Source organism: Podarcis liolepis (genome assembly GCF_965112155.1).
Source record: "Podarcis liolepis genome assembly, chromosome: 8".
NCBI lineage: Eukaryota > Metazoa > Chordata > Lepidosauria > Squamata > Lacertidae > Podarcis > Podarcis liolepis.
This window is the reverse complement of record NC_139560.1, coordinates 55,675,078-55,700,195: the sequence shown is the minus strand read 5'-3', so window position 1 is coordinate 55,700,195 and position 25,118 is coordinate 55,675,078. Positions and strand designations below refer to the sequence as shown.

At 40.8% G+C, this 25,118-nt stretch overlaps 1 protein-coding gene across 4 annotated transcripts in view; it reads left to right on the top strand.

Annotated features, from left to right (window-relative positions):
• The window catches only part of ZNF516 (zinc finger protein 516), a 118,820-nt gene that overhangs the window by 69,513 nt on the left and 24,189 nt on the right, over positions 1-25,118 (top strand). For all 4 annotated transcript variants that reach the window (XM_083518568.1, XM_083518570.1, XM_083518567.1 and 1 more), the window contains exon 3: positions 20,873-22,330. In XM_083518568.1, the coding sequence (XP_083374694.1) occupies positions 20,873-22,330 (1,458 nt within the window). The remainder of the gene's footprint in view (positions 1-20,872; positions 22,331-25,118) is intronic.

The following is a 25,118-nucleotide window of genomic DNA, read 5'->3' as shown; positions in this document are numbered from 1 at the left end:
TCATCATCTCACATCTTTATGTCCGATATTTCTTTGATCATGGAGCTCAATAGTTCAGGACTGCAGTGCCTCATGGACTGCCTCTCCCCATATAAACTGACTTGGACTGTGATCAACAACTGAGCCCTTCTTAGTGTGCCTCTTCCATGAGAGGTCTGGAGGATGGCAACATGAGAACGGGTCTTTTCTTCAGTGGCTCCCCATTTGAGGAATGTTCTTCCCGAGAGGTTCATCTGGCCCTTGCATTATATATCTTTAGGTGCCAGGTGAAAATGTTTTCCTTTTCAACCAAGTCTTTGTTTGATTAATATTCTATGTCCTTTTAAATGTGTTTGTGCCAGTGTGTGTGTGTGTGATTGTTTGGTTTTCATTTAATTTTTCATTTTGTGCTTTTGTCCTGTGTTTTTCTGTTGTGAATTGCCCTGAGATCTTCAGATGAAGGGTGGTATATAAATTTAATAAAAAATAATAATAACAAAAAATACACGTAGCTCCCAGGTGGTCACCCATCCACTAAACAGACCCATCCCTGCTCATATGCCTTCAGGCCATACACTGGCCACTTGACTACTCATTATTCCCAAGCAGAAGATCTTCCATCCTTTTTTTTTAAAAAAAAGTGTAGCTTCTCCCCACTCACTTTCTTTCAATGTGCAAAGGGATAAAATACCAAGACTTTTTGTTCTGGTGGTGCCCTTCTTCATTTCCCCCCACTTTCTAGCTGGTTTCTGCTTTGCTTCCACGGTAGCGATAAGCGAAACAACGATATTGCTCTTGGTATTTTGTGAAGTGATTATATCTATGCAGACAGAAAACACCTACCGCATTTTCTTTGGCAAAGAAATACCATGTTGCTGTTCTTAGCTCAGTGCTTAATCTGAATCTAAAGATCATCTTTGAAAGTCCTATTCTTGCCTTAAAGAACAGATTAGCTGGATAGCAGGAAAATATTTTGCCGTTCCTAGTGAATGAATAATCTGCCTTTATTGCTATAGGTGTTATGCGAGAGCAAACAGGCGCGGTTCTTGAAAAAAAATAATTTTAACTGTGATGGGATGATAGCAAAATAACTTTCAGTGACATTTAGAAATTTCACCCATTTATTGTCTGTGTCAATATGAGCAGATGTCAGTAGATCCAACCTTTTTTTTCCATTTTCCGTAGAACCCCAAGCAGAGCCAGACATGTAGTTAGTAGAATTAAAGAACAGGGTGAATCTAAGCACATCATGACCCTAGAAATTTATTTGCTGCAACAGAACTGAGCTGGGTTCCTTTCAGAACCTGATGCAAAAGTCCTCATTAGCTTTCTTCATTCCAGCAGCCTAGTTTGGGTGGGAAAGGCAAAACGTTCCGTGCTTGCACAACTTCACCTTATTTAGATGGTATAGAGAAATGGAGCTGGGTGTCACACGCAGATTGATGAGGTGACTTCACCCAGTGGTTTTATATGTTAAACAATATCAGGGACAAGATGAACCCAAGCTTAAGTGCCATGGAGCCAAATGATGTTCTTCAGTGCTATTCTCTGGAACCCAACTGGGGTGGGAATAGCTGGGAATGGCACCACCAAAAATGGTACCCGCAGCTCCACATACACAAAGCTGTGTCTAGACATGCTTTTCAATGGCTGTCCTTGTCTTCTTCCTTTTATAGTAGCAAGAATTTTATTTTAATTTATTTTTTACAAACCGGCCTGAATTGTGTTTAAGATAAAGAGATTCCCTTCTCTTTACAACAAAAACACAATCAAATTAATAAGGATAGAGTATGAGAGAATATTTGTATAAAGCGTGTGTGTGTGTGTGTGTGTGTGTGTGTGTGAAGTTTTTACTTAGCTTTGATCCACTTTTTCTGCATTACACTTTCTGTGCAGAAGGCATTCAGTATCTATATTGACTGACTGAAGTTCTCAGCCCATTTTAGTCTTGAGCAAGAATGAAGTCTTATTGGGCTGTATCCATTGTTCTTGGTCTGCTAGCGCAAGGGCTTTTGTGTTGTCCAATGGGTGAGTCTTCAGGTTGTGCAACAGAGGAATCTAACACAACAGTTGCACCACCAGAAACCCATTGCACAATCTATTGTGCGAAAGGCCACCAGCAAGCAGCTTTTGCATTCTCTTGCACAAAAACATTTTGCTGGCACAGAGCATTTTGGTGGACCAAGTATATCGCTAAGTGACTTTAACTCAGAGCTACATTGAATCCCCGCAACGGGGTGGACTCCTGTTGCTCGGTCCCAGGTCCTGCCAACCTAACAGTTTCAAAGCATGTCAAAGTGCAAGTAGATAAATAGGAACTGCTCCAGCAGGAAGGTAAACGGCATTTCTGTTTGCTGCTCTGGTTTGCCAGAAGCGGTTTAGTCATGCTGGCCACATGACTTGGAAGCTGTCTGCAGACAAATGCTGGCTCCCTCAGCCAGTAAAGCGAGATGAGCGCCACAACCCCAGAGTCATCTGTGACTGGACTTAACGGTCAGGGGTCCCCTTACCTTAGCTTAACCCTTACATTGGGTGCAAGCTATTACTTTCTTACACACATCAGAGAGTAATTTTAGTTGCTTGTTGTTTTTTGTACCCTCCCCCTTCCAACTTTCTGTATTGCCTTTCTTTAAGAATCTAGCTAACAAATTGGTTACATGTGTGAACATTTCCTTATACATTTGTTCACAGTAATCACATTTACAAGGTAGAAAACTTTTTTTCAGTTTACTTCCTCTCAAGGCACAGCATCCTTTTGATATTTACAAAACAAACCATAGTATAGTGGCTCTCCGATGGAAAGCCATTGACAAGACGTTCCATAATGGTGACACAACCAATGGGAAATATATGCTTGATCTATGATGGTGATGGGCCCAGTGGACTTAGGCAGGTTGATATGGAAGAAAGTGTTCCCTAAGGCATCATGAAGGGCATGCAAACAGTGTAGATCTCCAAACTGGTGGGATGTGTTCCCAGCAGCCTAGTAAGGTCAAAATCTTGGCTGTTTATCTTTAGCTAGCTTCCAAGTCATCTTCAGGGATAACCCCATGTGCAATACATAATACATAATAACTGTATAAACAAGGTGTTACCAGAGCATCGATCCTTGTTGCCAGACTGTCCAGGAGAGGTTGTAGTTGGCATAAAGGTAAAGGGACCCCTGACTGTTAGGTCCAGTTGCAGACGACTCTGGGGTTGCGGCGCTCATCTTGAGGGAGCCAGTGTGCAGCTTCCTGGTCATATGGCCAGCATGACTAATCTGCTTCTGGCGAACCAGAGCAGTGCACGGAAGCTCCGTTTACCTTCCTGCCGGAGCGGTACCTATTTATCTACTTGCACTTTGACGTGCTTTCGAACTGCTAGGAGCAGGGACCAAGCAATGGGAGCTCACCCCGTCGCGGGGATTCGAACCACCGACATTCTGATCGGCAAGTCCTAGTCTCTGTGGTTTAACCCACAGCACTGCCCACATCCCTTCATGGACTCAGCTATACAGCTGCCAATAAAACGTTTTAAGTGTGCTTTAAGTGCAGTATACAATGTGACACTAGATGGCGATGGTGAGCCTTATGGAAAATTCAATGTATTTTTAAAAACGCTTTTAAAAAAGCATTTTCAGAACATTTTTAATATGTGTGTAGATTCCACCTAAGTTGTGAGCTGAGCCCTCACCTTCAGCATAACACCCGCTTCTTGCAGACCAAGCAACGGGAGCTCACCCTGTCCCGGGGATTTGAACTACCGACCTTCTGATTGGCAAGCCCTAGGCTCTGTGGTTTAACTCACAGCGCCACCCGCGTCCCATGTAGTTGGCATACTAGCCTAGAAAACACTCTGTGCCACTGAGGACACCTGTACCTCAAGTGCCAAGGGTGGATCAAGAATTGCTCCAAAGCGGTGAAGTTGATTTTTTGGAACCTGATGCAAAACAAGCTGAATTTTCCTTCCCTGGGCTAGGGAGTAATTTCCCCACCCCCACCCCCATTGCACCATTGCACCATTTCTCAGCAAGGAATGTTTCTGGGATCCCTGCTGCTCTTTGCAGTTCAGCTGCTGGTAGAAACCACTGCAAAGCTTTTAACAGATTTTTTTTTAAATAGAAAGACTGATGCAACCCTCTGCCACCTCGTATTTATTATGGCACATCTCCCATCCCTCTGCCTTCTTAACAGAAATGTCCCTTGATCCAAGAAGCCTACCAGGGGAAAAAAATCTTTGGGGAGAGCATTTTTACAGGCCCACAAAGTATCTCAAAAACACAACAACCCTGGTCTGAATACTTCAGCTCAGCACTAGAATCAGGGGTCTGTTGGCGATGTGTTGCTAGGAAATCCAAACAGGAGGAAGGGAAAACTCTCGTGGGAGTAATGTGGAGATACAAGTCATTTAGCTGTAGGGTGGATTCCCTTGAGCTTCTTGTAGACATTGTAAGTTGGGCAAAATACATGATGTGTGCATGGAGATTTTTATTTTGTAAAGGATCTTAATGGTATGCATCCCCCCCTTATTTTTATGGTATGCATCCCCCCCTTATTCTTTATAATAACACTTGCTGAGTGTCCCTGAGTGCTATGATGTTTTTGCAGTAAATGGGGCAAGAGAGAAACAGGCACCATTGCACAGGGCGATTTCACAGTCATCCGTTATTGATTATTTTCCTCTCCCATTTTCTTCTCATGCCCTTGCCCTCAAACCTGTCAGGTGTCTAAAACTTTCAAAGGCAGCAGCAGCAACACTTCCTTCACTCAAAAATCAAACCTGTTACTTATTTCTGCTCAGTAATCTTCCTTTCTTTTTATTGCTTTGTTTATTTCATTTCATTTCTTTTTTAAACTTCGAGGGGACTGGCCAAATAATATAAAATGTTAGTTTTGCTTGGGTATTCTTCAGCACATCATTATTTTGTACAATATTTCTAATTAAACCATGATGTCAGCTGTAATTTTCTGAAATGCTTAACTGAGAAGGGGGTTGGAGGTTTGCTAATTTGGAATACAGCAAGAATGTCTCTCTTGCTTGACTTAAGGTTAGATTGAAAATACATTTCAAGGATATTTTTGTGTAGTTTGGGTTGCACGAATTTGTTCAAGGCTTTGCAGAATTAAAATGGAGAAATATTAAATTAGGAAGTGTTACATTAAGAAACAATAGCTGGAATATATGTTTTTTTTTTACTTTTGAATGAATTTGTTGCTTTTTCCCAAGACAGTGGCAGGTTCCTTCTAGTTGCCACTTATTGGTCAAAGCTTGACATACTTTCAGTTGTGTTTCGATGGAACTTAGGACCACACACCATGCAAAGGGAAAATGTTGCAATTTGGATTATAAATTGTGAATAGGTGCCATCTAGTGGTTTTTTGGGTACAGTGCAGTTCCAGCTGAATAAATTTGAGGCAGCTGCCTTCTGAATGAATGTCAGTGTCTTATTGTATTACATTCTTAACAAAGATTGCTTATATTCTGAATTTTTTCTCCTGCAGAGGCATGCACTACAGACATTTAGCATTTTTTTTAAAAAAGAAAAAAACTTATTATAAAAGGGATACTACTTTTAAAATAGAAATTAATTATTAACTTCCTTGATATTTTTAAATGGTAATAAACTGTTTCAGTGCATACACACAATTAACAAAATGCACAGCCAGGCTTTTTACAAGGTCACATTTCTCTAGTGTGTATCAATGATTTCTTTGTACTCTGCAGCAATATACTGAAACATAATGCCACAAAGAATCTTACATACATAGGAATCTTAGGTTTTTATTTATGACAGACTTTTAGCGACAAATACACTGCATTTTAAGATTTGCACACTATTAGTCCCACAAAGGAATCTGGGCACTGTGCAACTTTTTATTAGTTAATTGCAGCTGTTTATGAGCCATAGCAACAGCAGTAAAAATTCTGTGCACACTCTGAAAATCACTTTCAGGAACAGGAAAATACTTGGTGTATGGCAGATCCTGCATCATGAAGTTTTACAAAAGTTTTATGTTCAGAAGGGAAGTCATTAGAAGTGTTGCTTGATAACAATTTGGAAGGGGAATTGCAGAAACCTTTGGGTGCCTTTGTAAAGTTGGCTTTACGCTTATACAAATAGAAAATTGCAAATGTTATTATAAATGGAAATTTTTACATCACAATCAGGACATGAAGGGTGGACTTGACAAGCTACAAGATTCAAACTCATATTAGTGCATACAGTCACGGTGGGTGGAAATCGAACAAACATAACACTAACACTATTGTGTAATGATATCAGGCAAGTGTAACTTGTACTTAAAGCAATCCCCAAACACCACCTGAATCCCTCTCACATATTGTTGGCCTGGTTCAATGAGTGGGTTTCTGGACAGATGATGGTGACTGCTTTGCTCTTCTCTGGCCATTCTGCTTCTGTGTTAAACTAAACCATGGTTTGACTTAGTGTGCCGTCCAAATTCAGACTAATCATGAGCTGTAACCAAGGCTTCTTCTGTGGCTCACAGCTCATGGTTTGCCCTTGTGTTTACCTATACAGTTGTACCTTGGAAGTCGAATAGAGTCTGTTCCGGAAGTCCGTTCAACTTCCAAAACATTCGAAAACCAAATCGTGGCTTCTGATTGGCTGCAGGGAGCTCCAGTAGCAAATCAGAAGCTGCGGAAGCCCCGTTGGACGTTCGGGTTCCAAAAGAACGTTCGCAAACCGGAACAATCACTTCTGGGTTTGCAGCATTCGGGAGCCAAAACATCCGAGTTCCAGGGCGTTCAGGATCCAAGGTACGACTATATTTTTTTTGCAGCAGTCCTTGAAGTCTCTGACACCTAAACAAGCTGAGTGATTTATGGAGACCAGCTTACACAATGGGAAGTGTGTCAGTTTGTGGGTTCTGCCAGACTTGTCTGTTTCCAGACCTTTCCTCACCAGAATTGCAGCCTTGCTTCTAAAAATGTGGTCTAGACACTAAAACCTGGTAGTTTGAGCTAAAGAGAGGTACAAGAAAGTCTGATTATCACTTAAATACAGTGGGATGGTATGCCGTTCCATTTCTCTTCGCATAGAACAGCTTCACCATCCTTTGAGGCTGTTCGCATAAACAGCTTCACCATCCTTTGAGGCCTAAGTCTGTAGAGAAGTTGGGACCCACAAAGAGACACAGCCTAAACTGAAGTGAATGGGTGGACGAGATGGTTATCAAGATATGGTGCCACAAAAGAAAAGGAAAACTTGTTGTTTTCCCTTGGGCCGGGGGAAAGCTTTCTGTTTGGCAATAGACAACCAACTGCAGACACAAACACATGCAGAATATTATTTCTCCAGTAAGAACCTCACAGTGGCTGGGCAGAGGAAGGAGTTTGGTACCAAGTAGTGGGATGGTCATTGCTAGTTTGGCACTCCTCCTGGTGCACCTGTGTGGTCCTTGCCTGGCCACACTATGCCCCAGCCTGGTTTCGGAAAGTGGCAGCATTGCTAGAGTTGGGAAGGCAGGTTCATCAACTGGTCTGATGTTCACCTGCTTAGCTGGCCCTCCGCTACAAGATTTTGCTCCGTAAAATAATTTTGCAGAAGGGGACCTGCCCTCACAATGAAGGGAGAGCACACAATGGGTGGCAGTTTTACTCAGAGTACACCTATTGAAATGAATGAACGTGGCTAAGTTAAGTGTATTCATTTCAGTAGGTCTGCTGTGAGTAAAACCTAGCTGAATATCTGGAAACCGTGAGCGATATTAGCTCACATTTGTTAAAGGTTTTTACTTTATTTTTGAAATTTCATTTAATGACTGATGGCTGAGTCATTATTTCAGAATGTGAGTGTTCTCGTTCAGACTTGTAAACAAATCTGTCTTAATTTGAAACGAAACTATCCTCCTTCCCCATTTTGGGTATTGCTTAAACATTCCCTCTAGAGTAGACATTCCTGTAGAAATGTTAATTTTCTCCTACCTCAGCACTTTTGTCCAGCATAAATAGTCACCTACTTTAGATTGAAATCACTTGAGATTACTGGTGAACCTGTTTGGTAAATGTGGCTCTCATCAGCTTCCTGCTTCCTAACTGTTCTTTTCTATTTTTATATTTGCTTACAGGTGCTCTGTTTGTATTTCTTCACTTGTGTGCTTAAAAAAGAAAGAAAAGCAGCTCATGTGACTTGAAGGTGGAATGTATTTCCAGGGCAAAAAGTGACCTAACACCTGAATTTCACTGGGTTCTTTTGCTTTGGGAATCTAAAATCATCTCGTGCTTTCAAAATACACATATGAAAACATTCTATATTGCCATTATATTGCAGATGAGAACACTAACATAGTAAGGGCATAGTAATAATAGGTTTTGTTTATCCCAGTGTGTTCATTTGATATATAACACTTCTAAGCCATGCTGCCAGAGGAGCTAATAAAATAGCTACAGCTTCTTTGGACAGCACCTGACAGTACAAAATAGAGCCATTTTGCAGATGGAGTGAAGATTCTGAATTGTGAAGCTTAACAGCGTTTAGCTACCTTTCCTAGAATAAATTTAGCATGGCCAGAGTGGCTCAGAAGAGGTTATAGTGCTGGGAACACACAGCATAATTTATATACAAAGCAGTGTAAATTAAGTGCCCACATAGCCCTGGATTGCTCGCTCTCCAGAAACATTGGATGATATACTTCTGACTAATATGATTACCCAGTGGGACAGTATATGAGTTGCCACTTAAAACTTGCATGAACCCAGACAAATAGATGCTGAAACAAAACAGACTGAAGCGTTCTGAGCCTGCACTTTATTTATGTACGCATTTCAGTAAAGCGTGTTCTCCCTAAAATGAGAGCACGTGTTGCGGTGGGGTCTGCCAGGCCAACCCTCTGTTGCCAGGCAGGTTAAATGGTTATTGCCTGAAGCAACGGTTGGATGACCGGGTTGCTGGGGCAAATTGCATGTTGCAAATTGGGTGGGTGGGAACAAAGGCTTTAAATATTGGGGGCACTCTGCTTTTGCTTTCTCTTTCACAGAGTGCATCGGATCACCCGCCCGCCCACCCTGTGTTCCGGTTGACCTTGCTATGCCTGTCATGGGGTTGCCTGCCCTTGGGGCAGGGGCCTAGTAGGAATTTTGTCCATTTGGCTGATTGGCTGGTGCCATTTGGTTTTGCCTGCTACTTAGCAATTCGTCACAACTTGTAAGGTTGCGGTTAGGCATTGGTTATAAAAATTGGTGGAGGAGGGGTCAGGATAGGCTGTGCCTGCCCCTCCAGTGGTGGTGTGGAAGGGAATTCCGTTAAAGGAATCCTGGGGCTTGCCACGATTTCGTCCAATCCCTGAAATGGGACCAGGGCCGGCAAGCCTTGGGGAGCTGGTTGGGTGAGTGGTGAGGGACAGTCGCTCAGCTCAACTAATCCCCAACATAGTTTTCCCTTCACTGGCTTCCGAGGGAGTTCGGAAAGCCAGTTCTGTCCCAGGCGGGGGGACAGATAGTCATAACCAATGCCTAAGCAACCACTCACAGATTATGTATTTTAATAAAGTTGTGGCCAAAATTATGCCAAAAACCTTAAACAAAATTTACGTGTGATTTGTGAATTATTTTGAGGGGTGGCTTGGGGACCTCCACACGCAACTACTTCCTTGTTAATTTATTTAAATCAATGTTCACATGGCTTTCATAAAGATAATGTGGCAAATTTATAAGGGGCAAAATATATGTAGTGGCATCTCATTGACTCAGTCCCATTCTTTTTCACTCTTAACTCTATTCCAGTACATGCATATCCCGCTTCAGAATGCAGTGCGTTCCCAGGAAATACGCAACATTTTTCACATATCTTGTGTTTAGTGCTGAAGGCACCAGGACTTTCCTGATGGAGAAGAGTAGAGCGCATGCATTGTATTTCTATTTTATTTTTTATATTTCAGATTCAGTTGTTGGAGCCTTGAAGAAGGGCTGAGAAAGATAGAAATGCCGCAGAGCTGCAGCCAGTTAGTTTCTTGCGCTCTCAAATGTTTAAATGATTAGCTGTGCAATCCAAGAGTTTTGAACCATTTGTGAAAGTGAAATGCTGCGAAAATAAAAGCGTATGTTTGTCACAATGTTTTTCTTCTACCCAGGTTAGCAACTGGGTTAGGAATAGAAAAAAAAGCTTTGATATTCTCTCTTTTTCTCCTCCCTCCAGAATGAAAACTTCCACTTTGAGCCAGGCTGTGGCAGTGTGCTTCAGCATTTTCTTTGTGCTTTCCAAAACGGCCTCTCTCTCCCCCCTCCCTCCTACTATTCCCAGCCAGAATCCTTGGGAAGAATCCTGCATGTAGCCCATCACTGAAATCTTTGAACGATACCCTTTCCCATCTACCAAAATGAATGTACTTTTGCATGCCCCTACGACTCACCAGTGTGCGGTAGAATCAATACTACTGCATGTGGATGAATTTATTTTAGGGGTGGTTTTTTTTTAAAAAAAACAACAACCACGGGATTTGGATATATCTGAAAAAGCGGATGGCAAAAATTCAGATTGCTCTTGTTTTCATTCACTCAAACAATAGTGCCAGCATTATTATTATTATTTTTTAAATCTTTCCGATGGGTGATTTGTGAAATGAATGTTGCCTTCCACTTTTAGAACAAATCTGATGTGACATTCTGGTATTGATTAGTGTCTCCTTTTATCCCCCCGCCCCCCATCATTCCTTTCCTCTTTAGACTTTATTCATTCTTCTGGTGATCTTGAATTCTTTTGGCTTCTTTGTCTTTTTAAAATAAACTAAACACTTGTTTATGAATTGTGGGGAAATGCACTTCCTTTTTCTAAGGAAAAAGTTGTTTATTCACGTGCTGTTTTCCTCTGAGATTTCCAAAGTGTTTAGCAGAAAATGATTATTTCCCCTTTTGTGAGCTTTAAAATCCAGGCCCCGATTTGAAAACATTATAATGAGGTGGAAACTTTTAAAGGTCAGTACACCCAGAAGTGGAACCCTCTCCTGCTTCAAGGAGGATTCTCTCATAGATTTGTTGTCCCATTGACTCTTAAAGGAGCTTATTGAAGTTGCCAGTAAATGGCTGATGTCTTTGGCAATCTTAGTAAGGCTGTCACCAGGACAGTTTCGTAGTAGGTCTTGAAAGCTGTTTGCTGCTTGGTTGTCTTTTGTCTTTCTTTTTCTTTTTTATGCCACACATAGTTATCGTTGTTTTTCCTCAGTTCTTGTGCAAAGGAGAAAATGGTGGATGCTGGGATGAAAGGAAAAAGGAAATGCAACTGTATACAGTATTTGTTCAACCTTTAGAATTAACTAGTGTGACAGGTCATCTGAGTAGATCCAGTGGTTCATTTTTACAAGAACTGAGATTGGTATGGTAGCTGCACAAAGCTCACAAGAGTCCCCCTACGCATGATAGAAAGCTGTATCAATTTTTGGCCAAAGGCTGAAAATCAATAGGACCTCAGAATTTAGTAGTAGTAGTAGTAGTAGTAGTAGTAGTAATAATAATAATAATAATAATAATAATAATAATAATAATAATAATAATAATAATATATTTATACCCCATTATATTATATTTATATTATATTATATTATATTTATATTATATTATATTATATTATATTATATTATATTATATTATATTATATTATATTATATTATATTATATTATATTAATAATATATTTATACCCCTGGTTTCCCCAGCCATTCTGGGCGGCCTCCAACAAAATATTAAAATACAATTGTCTATTAAGCATTAAAAGCTTCCCTAAACAGGGCTGCCTTCAGATGTCTTCTAAAAGTCTGGTAGTTGTTTTTCTCTTTGACATCTGGTGGGAGGGTGTTCCATAGGGTGGGTGCCACTACTGAGAATGCCCTCTGCCTGGTTCCCTGTAACTTGGCTTCTTGCAGCGAGGGAACTTACAACAAGAAAAAGCTGGTGAGATATGTTGCCTTCACGCCCTGCACCCCTTCAGAAACTAAGCCTAGATACATGTAGCTGCAGTTATGCACATTCTTCCCATACTACCCTTGCCTCTTATCTTTTTCAAGACACAGTGTTCAGGAAACAATTTTCCGTTTGAAGTTCAAAACACAAGCTTGTCTCCTTCGCCACTTTATGGAGGTTGAGAGGAAAGGAGGGGAGAAAGAATAGAGGCAAAATACAGTGCAGTTATCTAAAGCAAGGCTTATCAATGTCGTGCTGTTACACATTACGTTTTATTGTTTTATTATTCCGTTTTACTATTTTTAAAAACTAAACATTAAGTACACTTACCAGTTACCTATGTAGATGTAACATTTACAAAAGCCATTAAAATGTGTTCTCTTCAGCAAAGCTGTGGGACATACTTATTGTCTGTCTCCAGACAAGAAGACTGATATCTTCCTCTCTCATGTAAACTTTCCTTTTTCATAGTTGGTCCAATAGAAACTCCTTGTTTCACTCCACTCAATTCGACTTCGCAGTTTTAATTGATGCCTACTTCCCGATAAAACATGCTTGTTGTTTTTCTGTTGAAGCTTATCTTCCTTCTGTGGTCATTTTCATGGACTGAAAATGGAGATGGCAAAGTGATCTACTCTTTTCTAACTTCATTTTTGGTCCATACTAACTGGAAAGAAAAATAAATACAGGCTGGGAAAAAAGCCTAAAAGTAATTTGGATTCATATGAACATTTGGTGGCTGATTTCAAAACAGCATTTGTTAAACTGTGCGCCATTTTATTGGCAGGGATCTAAACTCTTCCTTTTGCCTTGTGCTTTTTAAAGGGAAGACCAAATATTTTACTTAAGAACCATTTATACAATTCTCTGTGTTAGTAGATTTTTCACAATAAGGATCCACTTCACAGATGACACTTTTTCCACGTGGAAAGAAATGCACGGTTGTGTACAGCATCATGTGACTAAAGCAAGTGTGTCTATTTTTTTAGCTCATTGGAAATAGTCAAATATAAAGTTGCTTTAATTTTGGTCATTTTCACTAGCATTTTCAGTACTGTAAAGAATAGCTTCACACACACACACACTTTGGACAGCTTCCTTTGCTTCCTTCTGCTTCATTACCCACCCACCCCAGTACCCCTTTCTTTCTTCAACTTCTAACAGTTCCAGTGTTACGACTGCAAGATTAATGCCTACCTTTATGATTTCATGGTTCACAAATTTATACTTTTAGCCGTAATGTGAAATTCCTTGCAGGAAGGATTTCCAGAGTTTTATGTTAAAGAAGAAGAAAGGTCTTGTTTTCCTGAAATGTTATTCTTGAAAATGAAATAATTTTATTGCTAAAGCCCAGTGGTCTCAGAATGCAACCCTAGCATAGTCAGCATTTGGGAACAAAGGAGCAGACACTTGCCTGCAGCCCAGAACAGAACAGATTATTGAATTGGTCTGCTGGTTGTCCATTCATGTTTTCCATTGCCCAAATTGTAAGAGTTTAGTGCTTTTTATTTTCCACAAGCACCAGGTGTCCACTTAGACAATGCTAGAGAGATTAAGATTCAAATATGTTATGAGTTGTAAATTCCTTTCGGCTTTGTGTGTGTCACCTGTTTTTCCTCATTTGTTGCAGTATTGTGTTTTGTTTTGTTTTTTTAAGGACTGTGGGGCTTTAAAGGGATAGTTGAAGCAAGCATTGGTTACCCTAGAACTGGAGTAAAATAATACCTAAAGTATTTTTTTTTTTAAAAAAAAAAGAAACAAAAATAATTTAGGCAGAAAATGTACTTGGATCTAATTTCCACAAGGGTTATATAAAGTATGGATAGTGAATCACAAAATCTACTCCATTGTAGAATGGAGGCATGTATGAATATTATTACTAATATTAATATCGATAATAATTCTAACTCAACCTTTAGCTCTTTACATATCTGAGTGGTATGCAGGGGTGTGAAATAAAACTAGCAGTGCCAAAACAGTACAATCAAACAAACATCCTATAAACAAAGGCAGCTAAAGCAGTAGAACATATGCAGTCTTTATAGAAGATGAATGGAGACCTTTTCTATCTGTGGGCCCACCCCTGCTATACAGTGGGTACCTATATTTATGATTCACTGGAGAGAAAGGTTCGAGATTAGTTCGTTCTTAACTGCATTTCTTCTCTCAATTGCTGTTAACTATTAGGCTGCAATTTTGTACTCACTTACTTGGGAGTAAGTCTCATAGATCTCAGTTTTGGCTTGCGTTTTTATCAAGATGAACATATGTAATCCTGCTCCTGAACATCAAAAGATGGATATTAAGATCATAATCAAGATCAGAAGGTATTGGGCTTTGCGGATGCAGCGCTGTTTCTCATAATGAAGTCAAGTTTTTAAAAAATTAAATGATACCGATTCCTCTGATCAGTAAAAGTGGTCTAGATCAGTGAAAAGTGATTGATTAGTTTGGGGACTTGCTGAGTTATTCTCAGTATTAGAGCAGTACACGTAGTGGGTAGCATGGCGGGGCTCTGCACTCACTCAACCCCCAGTTTGTCATGTTGCTGATGCTTACCAAGAAGTACAAGGTCAGTGTGGTGCAAACGCACTGGCAGAGCCAATCAAGTGATCTCACCAGTGCCTTTGCACTGTGCTGACCTCACTGTCTACTTCCTGGTAAGCAGCAGCAATGCAACCAACCGCAGGCGTTCTGTTGCTGCTATAGAGTTTGCATAGGTTGTTTGTGTATCTCCTTTCTCATTCTATAATGACTTGGGTAAACTAACTGGACTCATTTTGCTCTCTCTGGTTTCTTAAAGATGAGTATCAGGTGAGGGCTATAATGCTGTTGAATATTGAGTGGTCCAACATGTTATATATGGATGCTGTTGTGTAGGGAAGTTTTTGATGTTTTATCGTGCTTTTAATATTCTGTTGGGAGCCACCCAGGGTGGCTGGGGAAACTTAGCCAGATGGATAGTGTATAAATAATAAAGTATTGTTATTATTAAATGCAAGGGGCTGAGCAAAATAACCTTTATGTCCTTCCTTCCCTTCTATTAAAAATAAAATTTGAATGTCCAAACATTAATTTCTTAATCATAGTTCTAAGACTGACTATTTGGTTCCACATTTGCATTGGGGAGGGGAAAGGAAAGACAAACACATTTAAAATACACCCTCCTTTTTGTCCAGTTGTATTCCAAATATTTTGCTTAAAGTTATCGAAAATGATAGCTTCTGTTTACATTTAGATTAGATGGCATTTAGATTAAAAAAATAAATAAATTAGAAGCATGTCTTCAGCAAAGTGGAACAAACTAGAGTCTTTTAAATGTATACTTGGGAGAAATACACTGACAGGAAACAAACAAACACAACCAGAATTGAAAGGCAACTAGGGCAATCTGATATCTTTACAATATTTTGCTTATGTTTTTTATATTTTAAAATCCAAGATTCATGTAAGTATTAACCAGGTTTTCTGGATGCATTAAAGCCCTTCATTTTTAATATCATGCTGCCAATAAAAGCCATCTGTATTAGTTTCCCATTTTCTGAGATAACACAGCAAAATATAAAATCTTGCAGGCAGCATCACCAATCAAAACAGAGCCAGAGGTCTAGCAATAAAATGTAATAATAACCAAAAGCCATGTAATACAAAGCAGAAATGCTTGTTCAACAGCTAGGAAATCTTCTGAGGTTCTTTGTGGCATTACACTTAAGTAGGTCAGACTTTCTTTTCATTCACTTTTACTGAGCAGTAAAATGAGCCTAGGCCCAACTTGTTTGACTTAACTAGGCTTCCATCAGTGTGTCACTCTAAAAGTCATCAGAGCCCACTTTGGATTTTCATTTATTTAATATTTATTTATTTAAGAAATTTACATCCCACCCTTTGTCAAAAGCTAACAGGGCGATTTACAACGTAGTGACATAATAAGCAACCTAGTGTATAACATGATATCCACAAAATGCAAAATGTTAGAAGTTGTTGTTGTGAATTGTGTGTGTGATAGTGTGTGTGCGTGCATGTGTAATACACAGTAAAAGATAATGGCACATTATATGTTCTACATTATAAGCAGCAGTGTCAAATTATTCACAGCGCCAACCAAGCAATAAACACCACAACCCTGCGAAACACAGTGTCTAACAACATGTTATTATTTATATGCATTTACTGTGTTGGTAGCCCCCTCCTTTTTTGTGTGCAAGCTGTTTTTAAAAATGCGAACATAGTAAAAAAATGCAGCCAAATATGCTGCAAAACCATGTGCAATATCAATTTAAGCAGGAAGCTTGGGTGGTGTGAGATTGATTAAATATCATGTGCAACAGGAACCCCAGTCACAATTCAGGCATCCCATTTAGCCAGGTGACCTATATGAACCACCGTCCTGCAAGACCGTAACCACCACCTTAGCTGATTGTATGTTTCAAGCTTACCCTTGCTGACAGGTAACTATGTTCACATGGTAAGGAAGCTTGAACCACAACTGCTGGTTTAAGATAGCTAATAGTTACAATTATCCTGTGATGAGCAAGGTTGCCGTAAATCTTCCCTAAATGCTTAGTGCAGCATTTAGTAATTTTCAGGTTGCACCAGATTGTGGCTTACCACAAACACACATAAAAAGTGCTAAGGGATACAGTAGGTATGTTTGTGGAATCTCTCAAAGTGTTGCTCCTAAACTTTTCTATGGCTCCAGCATCTCTGCAACATCTCATAAAGTATTGTGCACTAGCATTGCAATGGAACAATGGTTGGCATACCTTGTCCTACAGATGTAGCTTGATGAGTTATTCCTCTGTTGAGTTTATGAGCCCATGGCTGAAAACTATGGCCAGAAAAGCCACCTCGATTGGACTGCCACCATCCCTCTTGTATCATCTGAGGCATCCCTCTTGTATCATCTGAGGCAAAGGCTTTGGGACATTTCACATAGCAACTTGCTATCTTGATCACATGTAATCTGTGGCTGAGAGGCATCCCTTATCAGAATTAGGCTTTGTTTATGTTCTCAGGATGTCGACTGCATGAAGCGTATCTTACTGCATTGTGGGCAGTACGAGCAAGCAAGGGACCAACTGATCAAACCCCTACTGGCAAATCTGCCGGGAAAATCTGAAGCTTCTCATATTAAACATCTTTTGGATGACAGGTCTAATGATATTACACTGGCCATGGCAAAGTTTCTTTCAGAAGTCAAAAGAAACAAAGATCATCAAGCTCGAGAAAAAACAAAATGACCGCCTCGGTTCCTCTCTCTTTTGTGGTTGGCTGTCTTAACTGTATTTTGTTCTGAAATTGTTCTATGGGTCTTTGGACCACAATAAAGATTTATATATTGTTCCTCTGTCTGGGCATAATGAGTAGCATTGGGTTTCCCCGCTGAGTAAGTTTGCCCATTGGCATGAATGACCTGAAAGTCATAGGACTGACATTATGGAAATAGTGTCCGAATACTGAAATCAGCCTTAGTAGGTAAATTGGGGTGTGGGGATGTATCCTACTAAATGTATCCTACTAAAAGTGGCTGGGAAAATTCCACACCACTCCAGAATTGTATCCCTCACAAGGCAGATTTTCTTAGCCTCATATAGTTAAACCCTGGTTCCTAAAATAATCTAAACTTCCACATGCTTCAAGCCAGTACATTTCCCCCTGTGCCGTTTCATTATCAACTCTTTTCTGCTCGTAGGTCTCTTGATTGGTCAATAAAGAGAACTCTGAGTAATACTACCAGGGGCACACTTAAAATAGTTCATTAAAAATTATTCTCTGCAGCACCTCCAGCAACTACTTGACATCAAGGATGAGTTGTGGGAGTTAGGGAAAAATGGGGGGCTTTGGCTTGGGAAGTATCAAGGCATTTCTCATATAAGATCTTTCTGGAATAAATTGCCTCAGTAAAAGCTGATAATTTACCATATTAAAAAATGTGGCATTCTTTTCAGCTGCTGGTTTCCTCCAAACGTCTAGAGCAGGGTTAGCCAACATGGTGCCCTGCAGATATTTTGAACTACAACTCCCATCGTTCCTGGCTGTTGGCCATGCTCATGGGAGTTGTAGTCCACAACATCTGTAGGGCACCATGTTAGTCCAGATATTGACATTAAAATCATAAATCAAGAGCCAATTCAGAATGTGGAAATAGTGTGGAAAAGGCTACTTGGAACAGCTGGATTCCTGGGGCCTAGTTTACACAAACAGGCAAATGAGATGGTAGAGTTGTGAGGAGTTGTGATTGTATCCGATTAGACTCTCTCATATGGGGACAGGGAAACTCATTGAAAGTAAAAAACTAGCACAAAAGTGGGGCGTATGCTGGTTAGTTGTATGCTAGTTTATTTTTATTATTTTTTTACTGGCAGAGTTTTCTTAAATTAGGGAGCATGCAAGAAGTACACACACATCCAGGCCAATAGTTTGAAGCTGTAGAGTTGTTTTGGAAATTAATAAGAAAAGCATACAGTACTAGGCAGAAATTAGTGAGTTTTTAAAGTCTGTATTTCTGCGATGTGCATGGAAGGCTATGATTCTGTGCACAGTTAAAGCTGCTTAAATTGCAGTGGAATCATATGGCTCTAAGGCTGCTAAGTGTGTACAGAATTTCAGCCATTCTTGGCTGTCACTCTAATGGCAGGTGATTTCCCAACCCTGTAAAGCACCAAAGTCTAGAGGAAGCCTTTATTACTGAAACTAATGACTCCTAGTGGAAAGGGTCAGTCTCCTCTACTGTATTGCAGTTGACCGGGAGTGTTAGTTATTTACTTCTGTTGATTATTTAGCTTTTTAAAGCAAACTAACTGCACCATAGTAGGAAAGACTTAGAATTCTTCAAAACATTTAACTGCGACAGATGTGCTTTAAAAATAACACAGATGTGCAGTGTCAAATTTCACAATCCCTGGCAGCTCTTTTGATTCCAAGTGTCGATTTAACTAGCAGTGCTGGGCATGTGCTTTCAGGAAGTCTTAACTTCTTGTAAAACAGGAAAAAACACTTTAAATACAAAGGACCTTGTCCCATTGAGAATTTGAAAAGAAAATGATCTTTACCGAGTGAGTATTCAACCCTGCTAGACAGCAAATCCATGGGTTATTTTTAAGCTAATTACTCAGAATTAAACAAAGGCTTAAGGCTCTTTGCCTGAACTGGAGTTGAGGCCAAATTAAATCGAAGTTGAGACACTGATTTTTTTTTTTTTAAACCCACACTCAGCCTAAAACAGATCACATTTGGCAGGGTTGGAACACTGCCTGTGGTACCAAAGTTATACTAAGCAACAGTGATGTGTTTGACTTTCCAAAACACTTGCTTTTAGAGTTGATGCAGAGAGCAGATGCAGATACAGAAAAGACCACTTACGATCTGATTCTTGCAATCTCAGTAGTTCTAAGCACTTGGAATATATGTGGAACATGAATATTACCAGCCATAGGGCCAGGCCCATCCATGAGGCAAGGTGAGGCGACTAATCTCCTCAGGCAGCAGGAGCCACAGGGTCAGCAGATCTGGCCTTCAAGGAATGTATTGCCCACTACTAGAAATGGAGCAGCAGAACAGAAGTAATAATGATGATGATGATGATGATGATAATAATTTTTATTTGTATCCCGCCCTCCCCGGCCGAGGCCAGGCTCAAAGTGGCTAACATCATAAAAACAACACAATATACATAAAAACAGACATCAATTAATTAAAATACATTCTAAAATTAATTCAGACAAATTAAAATCTGGGCAGGTGGCAATTATCAGGTTGGAATTGAGAGTGGTTAATACTTGCCAGGACCAACTGTTTCCACTGATCATACAAGGACCTGTGAGCTGGTTGGGGGCATCCTTCGGGCTTGTTTTATACAAAGGAAAGTAAGTACAACCTTAGGACTGGCTCATGTGTTTTGGGTTGTTTTTCTCTCTGAGTGAACTGTCCTCTCTGGTCGGTATTTCCTAAATGGTATTTAGGAAAATACCATTTGAACCAGGAATACTTTGGTACACTTAGCAAGAATGTCCACAATTGCAGCATTGCCCAGACACATCACCATGGTTGCAGAAATCACTGGCGAAGTATATGTATCATTTGCCCACACAGTATGTTCCCTGTGTTATCTGATGCAGGTGTGTATCTGAGAAAAATCACCCTGAGGAAAAATGAGCCCACAGGACTCTGTGAACTGCTCTTTGGTCTTCAATTTTAGCTTGCAACGATTTTCAAATTGTTTTTCATTTCTGACCATCGTCTTAGATCCTTCTTCATGTACCCCTTCCATGGGAGATTCAGAGGGTGGCAACACGAGAATGTGAAAGAGTCTTTTCAGTGATGTGTTCCCCACTTCAGTTTGTGGAATACTCTCCCCAGGAAAACCCATCTGGCACCATGATTATAAATATTTAGGTCCCAGGCCAACACTTTTTTGTTTATTCAGGCCTTCAGTAGCTAAGCCTCTTCTTTGGTGCTCATCTTTTAGTGGGGTGGGGAAGGACTTAGCATTTTGATTGTGTAATGGGATGACCATTTTAGGAATTGCATATTGCTTTAAAGTTTCTGGTTTTCACTTGATTTTATCAGTTTGCATTTTATCGAAATAAGTCACTTAGAGGCTTCTCTATAAAGTGACTAACAGATGTATTAGTAGTAAGAATAGTAGTGATGATATGATGATGATGATGATGATGATAATGATAATAGCTCCACTGTGGGCTTGTGTCAGTGGGGTATTTGTCCTTTTGCAATAAGCAGTGCACACAGAAACCCACTACTTGTATGTTTCCCAGTTCCTTTCAGTGGTGGTTCCTTGAGCTGAAAGCAATAGGTTGGAAAGTCTTGTGAAGGGCGGGACCTCACTGCGTGCATGAGAATCACCCACCAGTGGGGCTGCAGTGGCATGCTGTGAATTTGTCCAACCCAAAGAAGCTTTTCCCCATTCTCTTTATCTAGAAAACCTGCATCTTGCATGTGTTTTTCTTCATAGTAATTCTGTTTTTATGTGTGCCTTCCAGGTAAAAAGCCGTACCTCTGCAGTTTTTCTGAAGAAGCACCTCTGGCAACCCTACAGTTCAACCATGGGAGAAACATTACAAGAGAAAACAATGCCAGTGAATCTAAAACAGAGCTGTCTTTGGTGGCATCTATACCAGAAAACAAGACCAGAGAACCCTTTCCAAAATATGTGGATTGCAAAATTTCCCTGGATTTAAAGAAATCGGCATTTCAGCAAAGCCACAATTTCCCTTGCTCCAGTAGGACTGTTGACTTTGCTTCTAGACTCTGTCCAGCGTATTCTGATGTGAGACTAGATTTGCAAACCCCGTTGGGCAAGGGCTCTAAGGAGAATCCTCCTGATATGTGTGAAGACTCTGTGTTAGTTGACAGTGCAGATTTCCCAGAGAAGATTCCATTAGATCTAAGTGAGAAGTCAAGCAGGGCTGATTCATGCAATACGAGTTTTACCTCAACCTTACAGGCTGCTTTGATTGTCCACCCGTGCCCTTACTGCAGTCATAAGACCTATTACCCAGAAGTCCTGTGGATGCACAAAAGAATTTGTCACAAGGTCAGCTGTAACTCTGTGGCTCCCCCTTGGGTTCTTCAAAATGGATTCAAGAGTATAAAACACAACGCCGTTTTCATGGCACGAAATGGCCGCACCGGACCCCCTCCTGCTCTTGGTGGTAAAGAATGCCAGCCTTTGCCTGTCAGCAGATTCACACGCCTTCAGGTGCCAAGTGGGTTGCCGGGATCTAAAAATAATTCTTCTGGTTCTGCTATGACTGCTAAGCCTGGGACTATGCAGAAGGATGCACCACTGCCCACTGGTAGCTATGGTCCACGGTCATCAGGCACTGATGGGTACAGGCAGCCCAAACTGAACCACACCCATGAGCAAAACAGCACAGTATCCCAACAGCCCCAAGTGAAAGCAAAATATGAAGCAAACTCCAAGTTGCTGCAGGCAGGGAGCTTTGGCGTAAGTTTGGCGCCTTCCCCGGTCATTGTCTCTAAACCCAACACACAGCCCTCCAACAGCAAACTCTCCGAGAAGTATACCGTTCCCCAAGTCAGTGCTCGGTTTGTCCCTTTAAGCAAGCATTGCGCTTCAGAACCAGGGAAGGCCAAATTTTACTCTCCGCCTCAGTACCTCCCCCCGTGTAAAGCTGAGCCATACCTTGTGCAAGAAGACCCACCTGTGCCTCAGCAAGATCCGAACACCAAGAAAGAGAACGAGGGGAGGGCCCTGGTCAATTGTACAGCAGGGTCCAGAGCAAGTCCTCTGATGCTGCCCCAGCCAAACACAGCAGGGCCTCTCCCACCTGTACATTCCACCAAACAGGAGCCACCGTTGGAAGGACACGAGAAGTGCTTGGACATTTTGAACATCTTTAAGACCTCCATTCCCAAGGATCTCGCCACTCTCTACCAAACATGGGGTGCCAATAGCCCTGTAGTGGACCATGCTGGTAAGAGTTCTAATAACTGCTTTTCCATGGTATTTTGTTCAGTTAACGACCGTCGCTGACATTTTGGATTTGTGAAAACAGTGTGTATTAACCACCATGTTTAAACAGATTACCTCCCCTGTTTTAACTATCTCAACCTTACTCCAGTTAGTTCCCTGGGAGTAAGTCCAGTTGAATTCTATTGGTGCAAATTCCATGGCATTTTTGTTTTGTGTGCAATAAACATACCTTTTAGAGAATGTGATGCTTGGAGAATTTGGAAATTGGGGCTCGGAAGAGACCCTCAATGGTATAGCCGGCCATGCCATCATTCACTGCCCTTTGCACCAGAATCCTGGGGTGGATCTACACTCATGTTTTTAATGTTAGGAAAAAGTTAAGGAAGGGTTGTGGTAACGCGGAGGGACAAATGATGCGTTGCTTTTAACATTCTTGTTGTTAAAATGCGACACCAGAGAGTGTTGCAGAGCAATTAGCAGCGTTTTGACAAAAATAAACCAACAACAAGGTAAGAAAGAGGATTTAAATTACAAGTATGCTCTGTGACCTTTGAGAACAATATATCTTACAGTTCAAATAATGTTAAACAGGTCAGTGTAGATCCAGCCCTGGATGCTTTTCAGCAGCCTTTGAACGTGAACCAAGTTCAGCTCCTGGCCCTAGTGATGAGGGGGCGTTGGGAGGGTGGGAGCCCCTTGTCAGCACTGTGCCAATGCTCCCCTTTCTCTGGTGCTGATCCTGGTGAAACTTCCATCTACACACATGCTACTCAGCAGAAGGTAGATATACAAATGTTCTTAGTCTTCAGTGCAAAGAACTAAGATTTTTTATATTTCTTTTCTTTGGGGAAGAGTCTTTGAGGGAACAGGCTTTATTGAATGCACTGGTAAGGCTGTGCATTGCCATTCAGGGTTTGATTTAAAAATGGGGGAGGCAGAGTAAGGGAAAGTCATAGGGAGCACAGTTGGTGCTTAAGGTATGTGTGTGTGTGTGGGGGGGTGTCAGTAGGGCAAGAATGCAGATTTACCAGCAGAGTTTGTGTCTTATTTGTTTGTTTGTTCATCAGTATGGCGGCTCACAACATAAAAACAGGAAATAAAAATAGGAAATTTGTCTCATGTCCTTGTACTTCCAAAATCTATCACTGATCACTACTAGCAACCGTGTGCCATTATTGGTGCTTTATTTTGAATATATTGCATGCCTCCAAATCTTTCCACTGTATGAAAACAACAAAGAGAAATCAATGGTGGTTTACCTATGGCAGCATCCTCCATCATTGGGACAGCCATACATTATACACTTAAAAAGTGGTGTGGCAAAGGAAGCCCTGGAGCAGAGGCAGAGGTACATTTGCTCGGTTAGGAAGCTAAGGGTCTGAGCTAGGCTTGTTGAGGTGCTGTCCCTCATGATAATACTAAGCATACCTTTGGAAGCTTAACTGACACATTTTATTTATTTGTTTTATTTAAAATATTTAAAATATATTTTATCCCGCCCATTTTATTTGGAATGTCAGAGTTGTGTACAATGAGTTATTTCACAACATAAAGACAATAATAAAACAACAGATGCAGGTGGTCATGCATGAGAGAAGAGAGTAAATGGGTGAGGGAATAGCAGGTACCTCATCTTCAAGGATTTGACTTTCCTATGGGATTCTGTGTGTATAAACTGATGCAGAAATCTGCTTCCTTTTGTTCATTGCCCTTGTGTAAACATCCATTGAGAAATCCTAAGGCTTTTCATTGCTAATTCTCTTAGCAAGCTAAATATAGCTGTTATTCCTTACTGGCTAAATAAGAAAGTTTTAACTAACTGTTAGTTAGATAAATCTAAAAGATGTCCTTAGAAAAGTTCCTTCTGTTCTCTCTCTCTCTCTCTCTCTCTCTCTCTCTCTCTCTCACTCTCACTCTCTCTCTCTCTCTCTCACACACACACATCTCAACACCCCTCATTTATACCTGTCTATTGAGTAGGAAGGCTTTTAGAAGGGTATTCCAAAAAATGGAGACCAAAGAGGTGAAAGAATGACCTTGGACAGTTGTGAATAGAAATATAGTCCTAAGTAAGGCACGAGCTTTTACTTTTTGACAATTGTGAAAGGATGCAATAATACAGCAGAGTCATTAGCAATTGTTTGGAAAGGGCTGGAGAGCAGTATCTGGTGGGTGCCATAAGGAATTATGGCTAAAACACACAGCTTTTTTTTTGCTTTTTAAAAAAACTTATTTAAGGATGGGCCACCTCACAATTCTGGAACCACTGCTACACAGTTTCCCCCATGTTGCAAAATAACACCAGAATCTTCAGGCATGGGGATCAGCCTACATTTTGACTTTCCTCCATGGCAACATTGCCCCATTTCTGAAATGGTCAGTTACAGCGTGGGGAAGAGGTACAGTTTGGGTTCTGCTCATGTGACTCCTGGCTGCTGATTGTGGCTATTCCCACCCCACCCCATGTAATGTTTCCCAAATTCTACCCCCACCAGTTCCATATTCTAGCTTCCCACAGGTAGAAAAGGCCATGCAGGCTCCAACCACACATGGCTACCAGATGGTTGATGACGATGCCATTAGACTTGCTGGTGCACCCATGCTTCTGGATCTGGGCACAGAAATTTTTCTTAGCCACAGGCCACCCTTTAATTTCCTGGAGTTGGGATATGTGTGCCATGTTGAGCTGTTAATCACAGGATCCAGTTTTGGCCATTAGACTGGCCATTCTGCCTACTACTGGCACTTCACATGCTCCCCTAATCTAGATTGAAAACACTAGATACTCC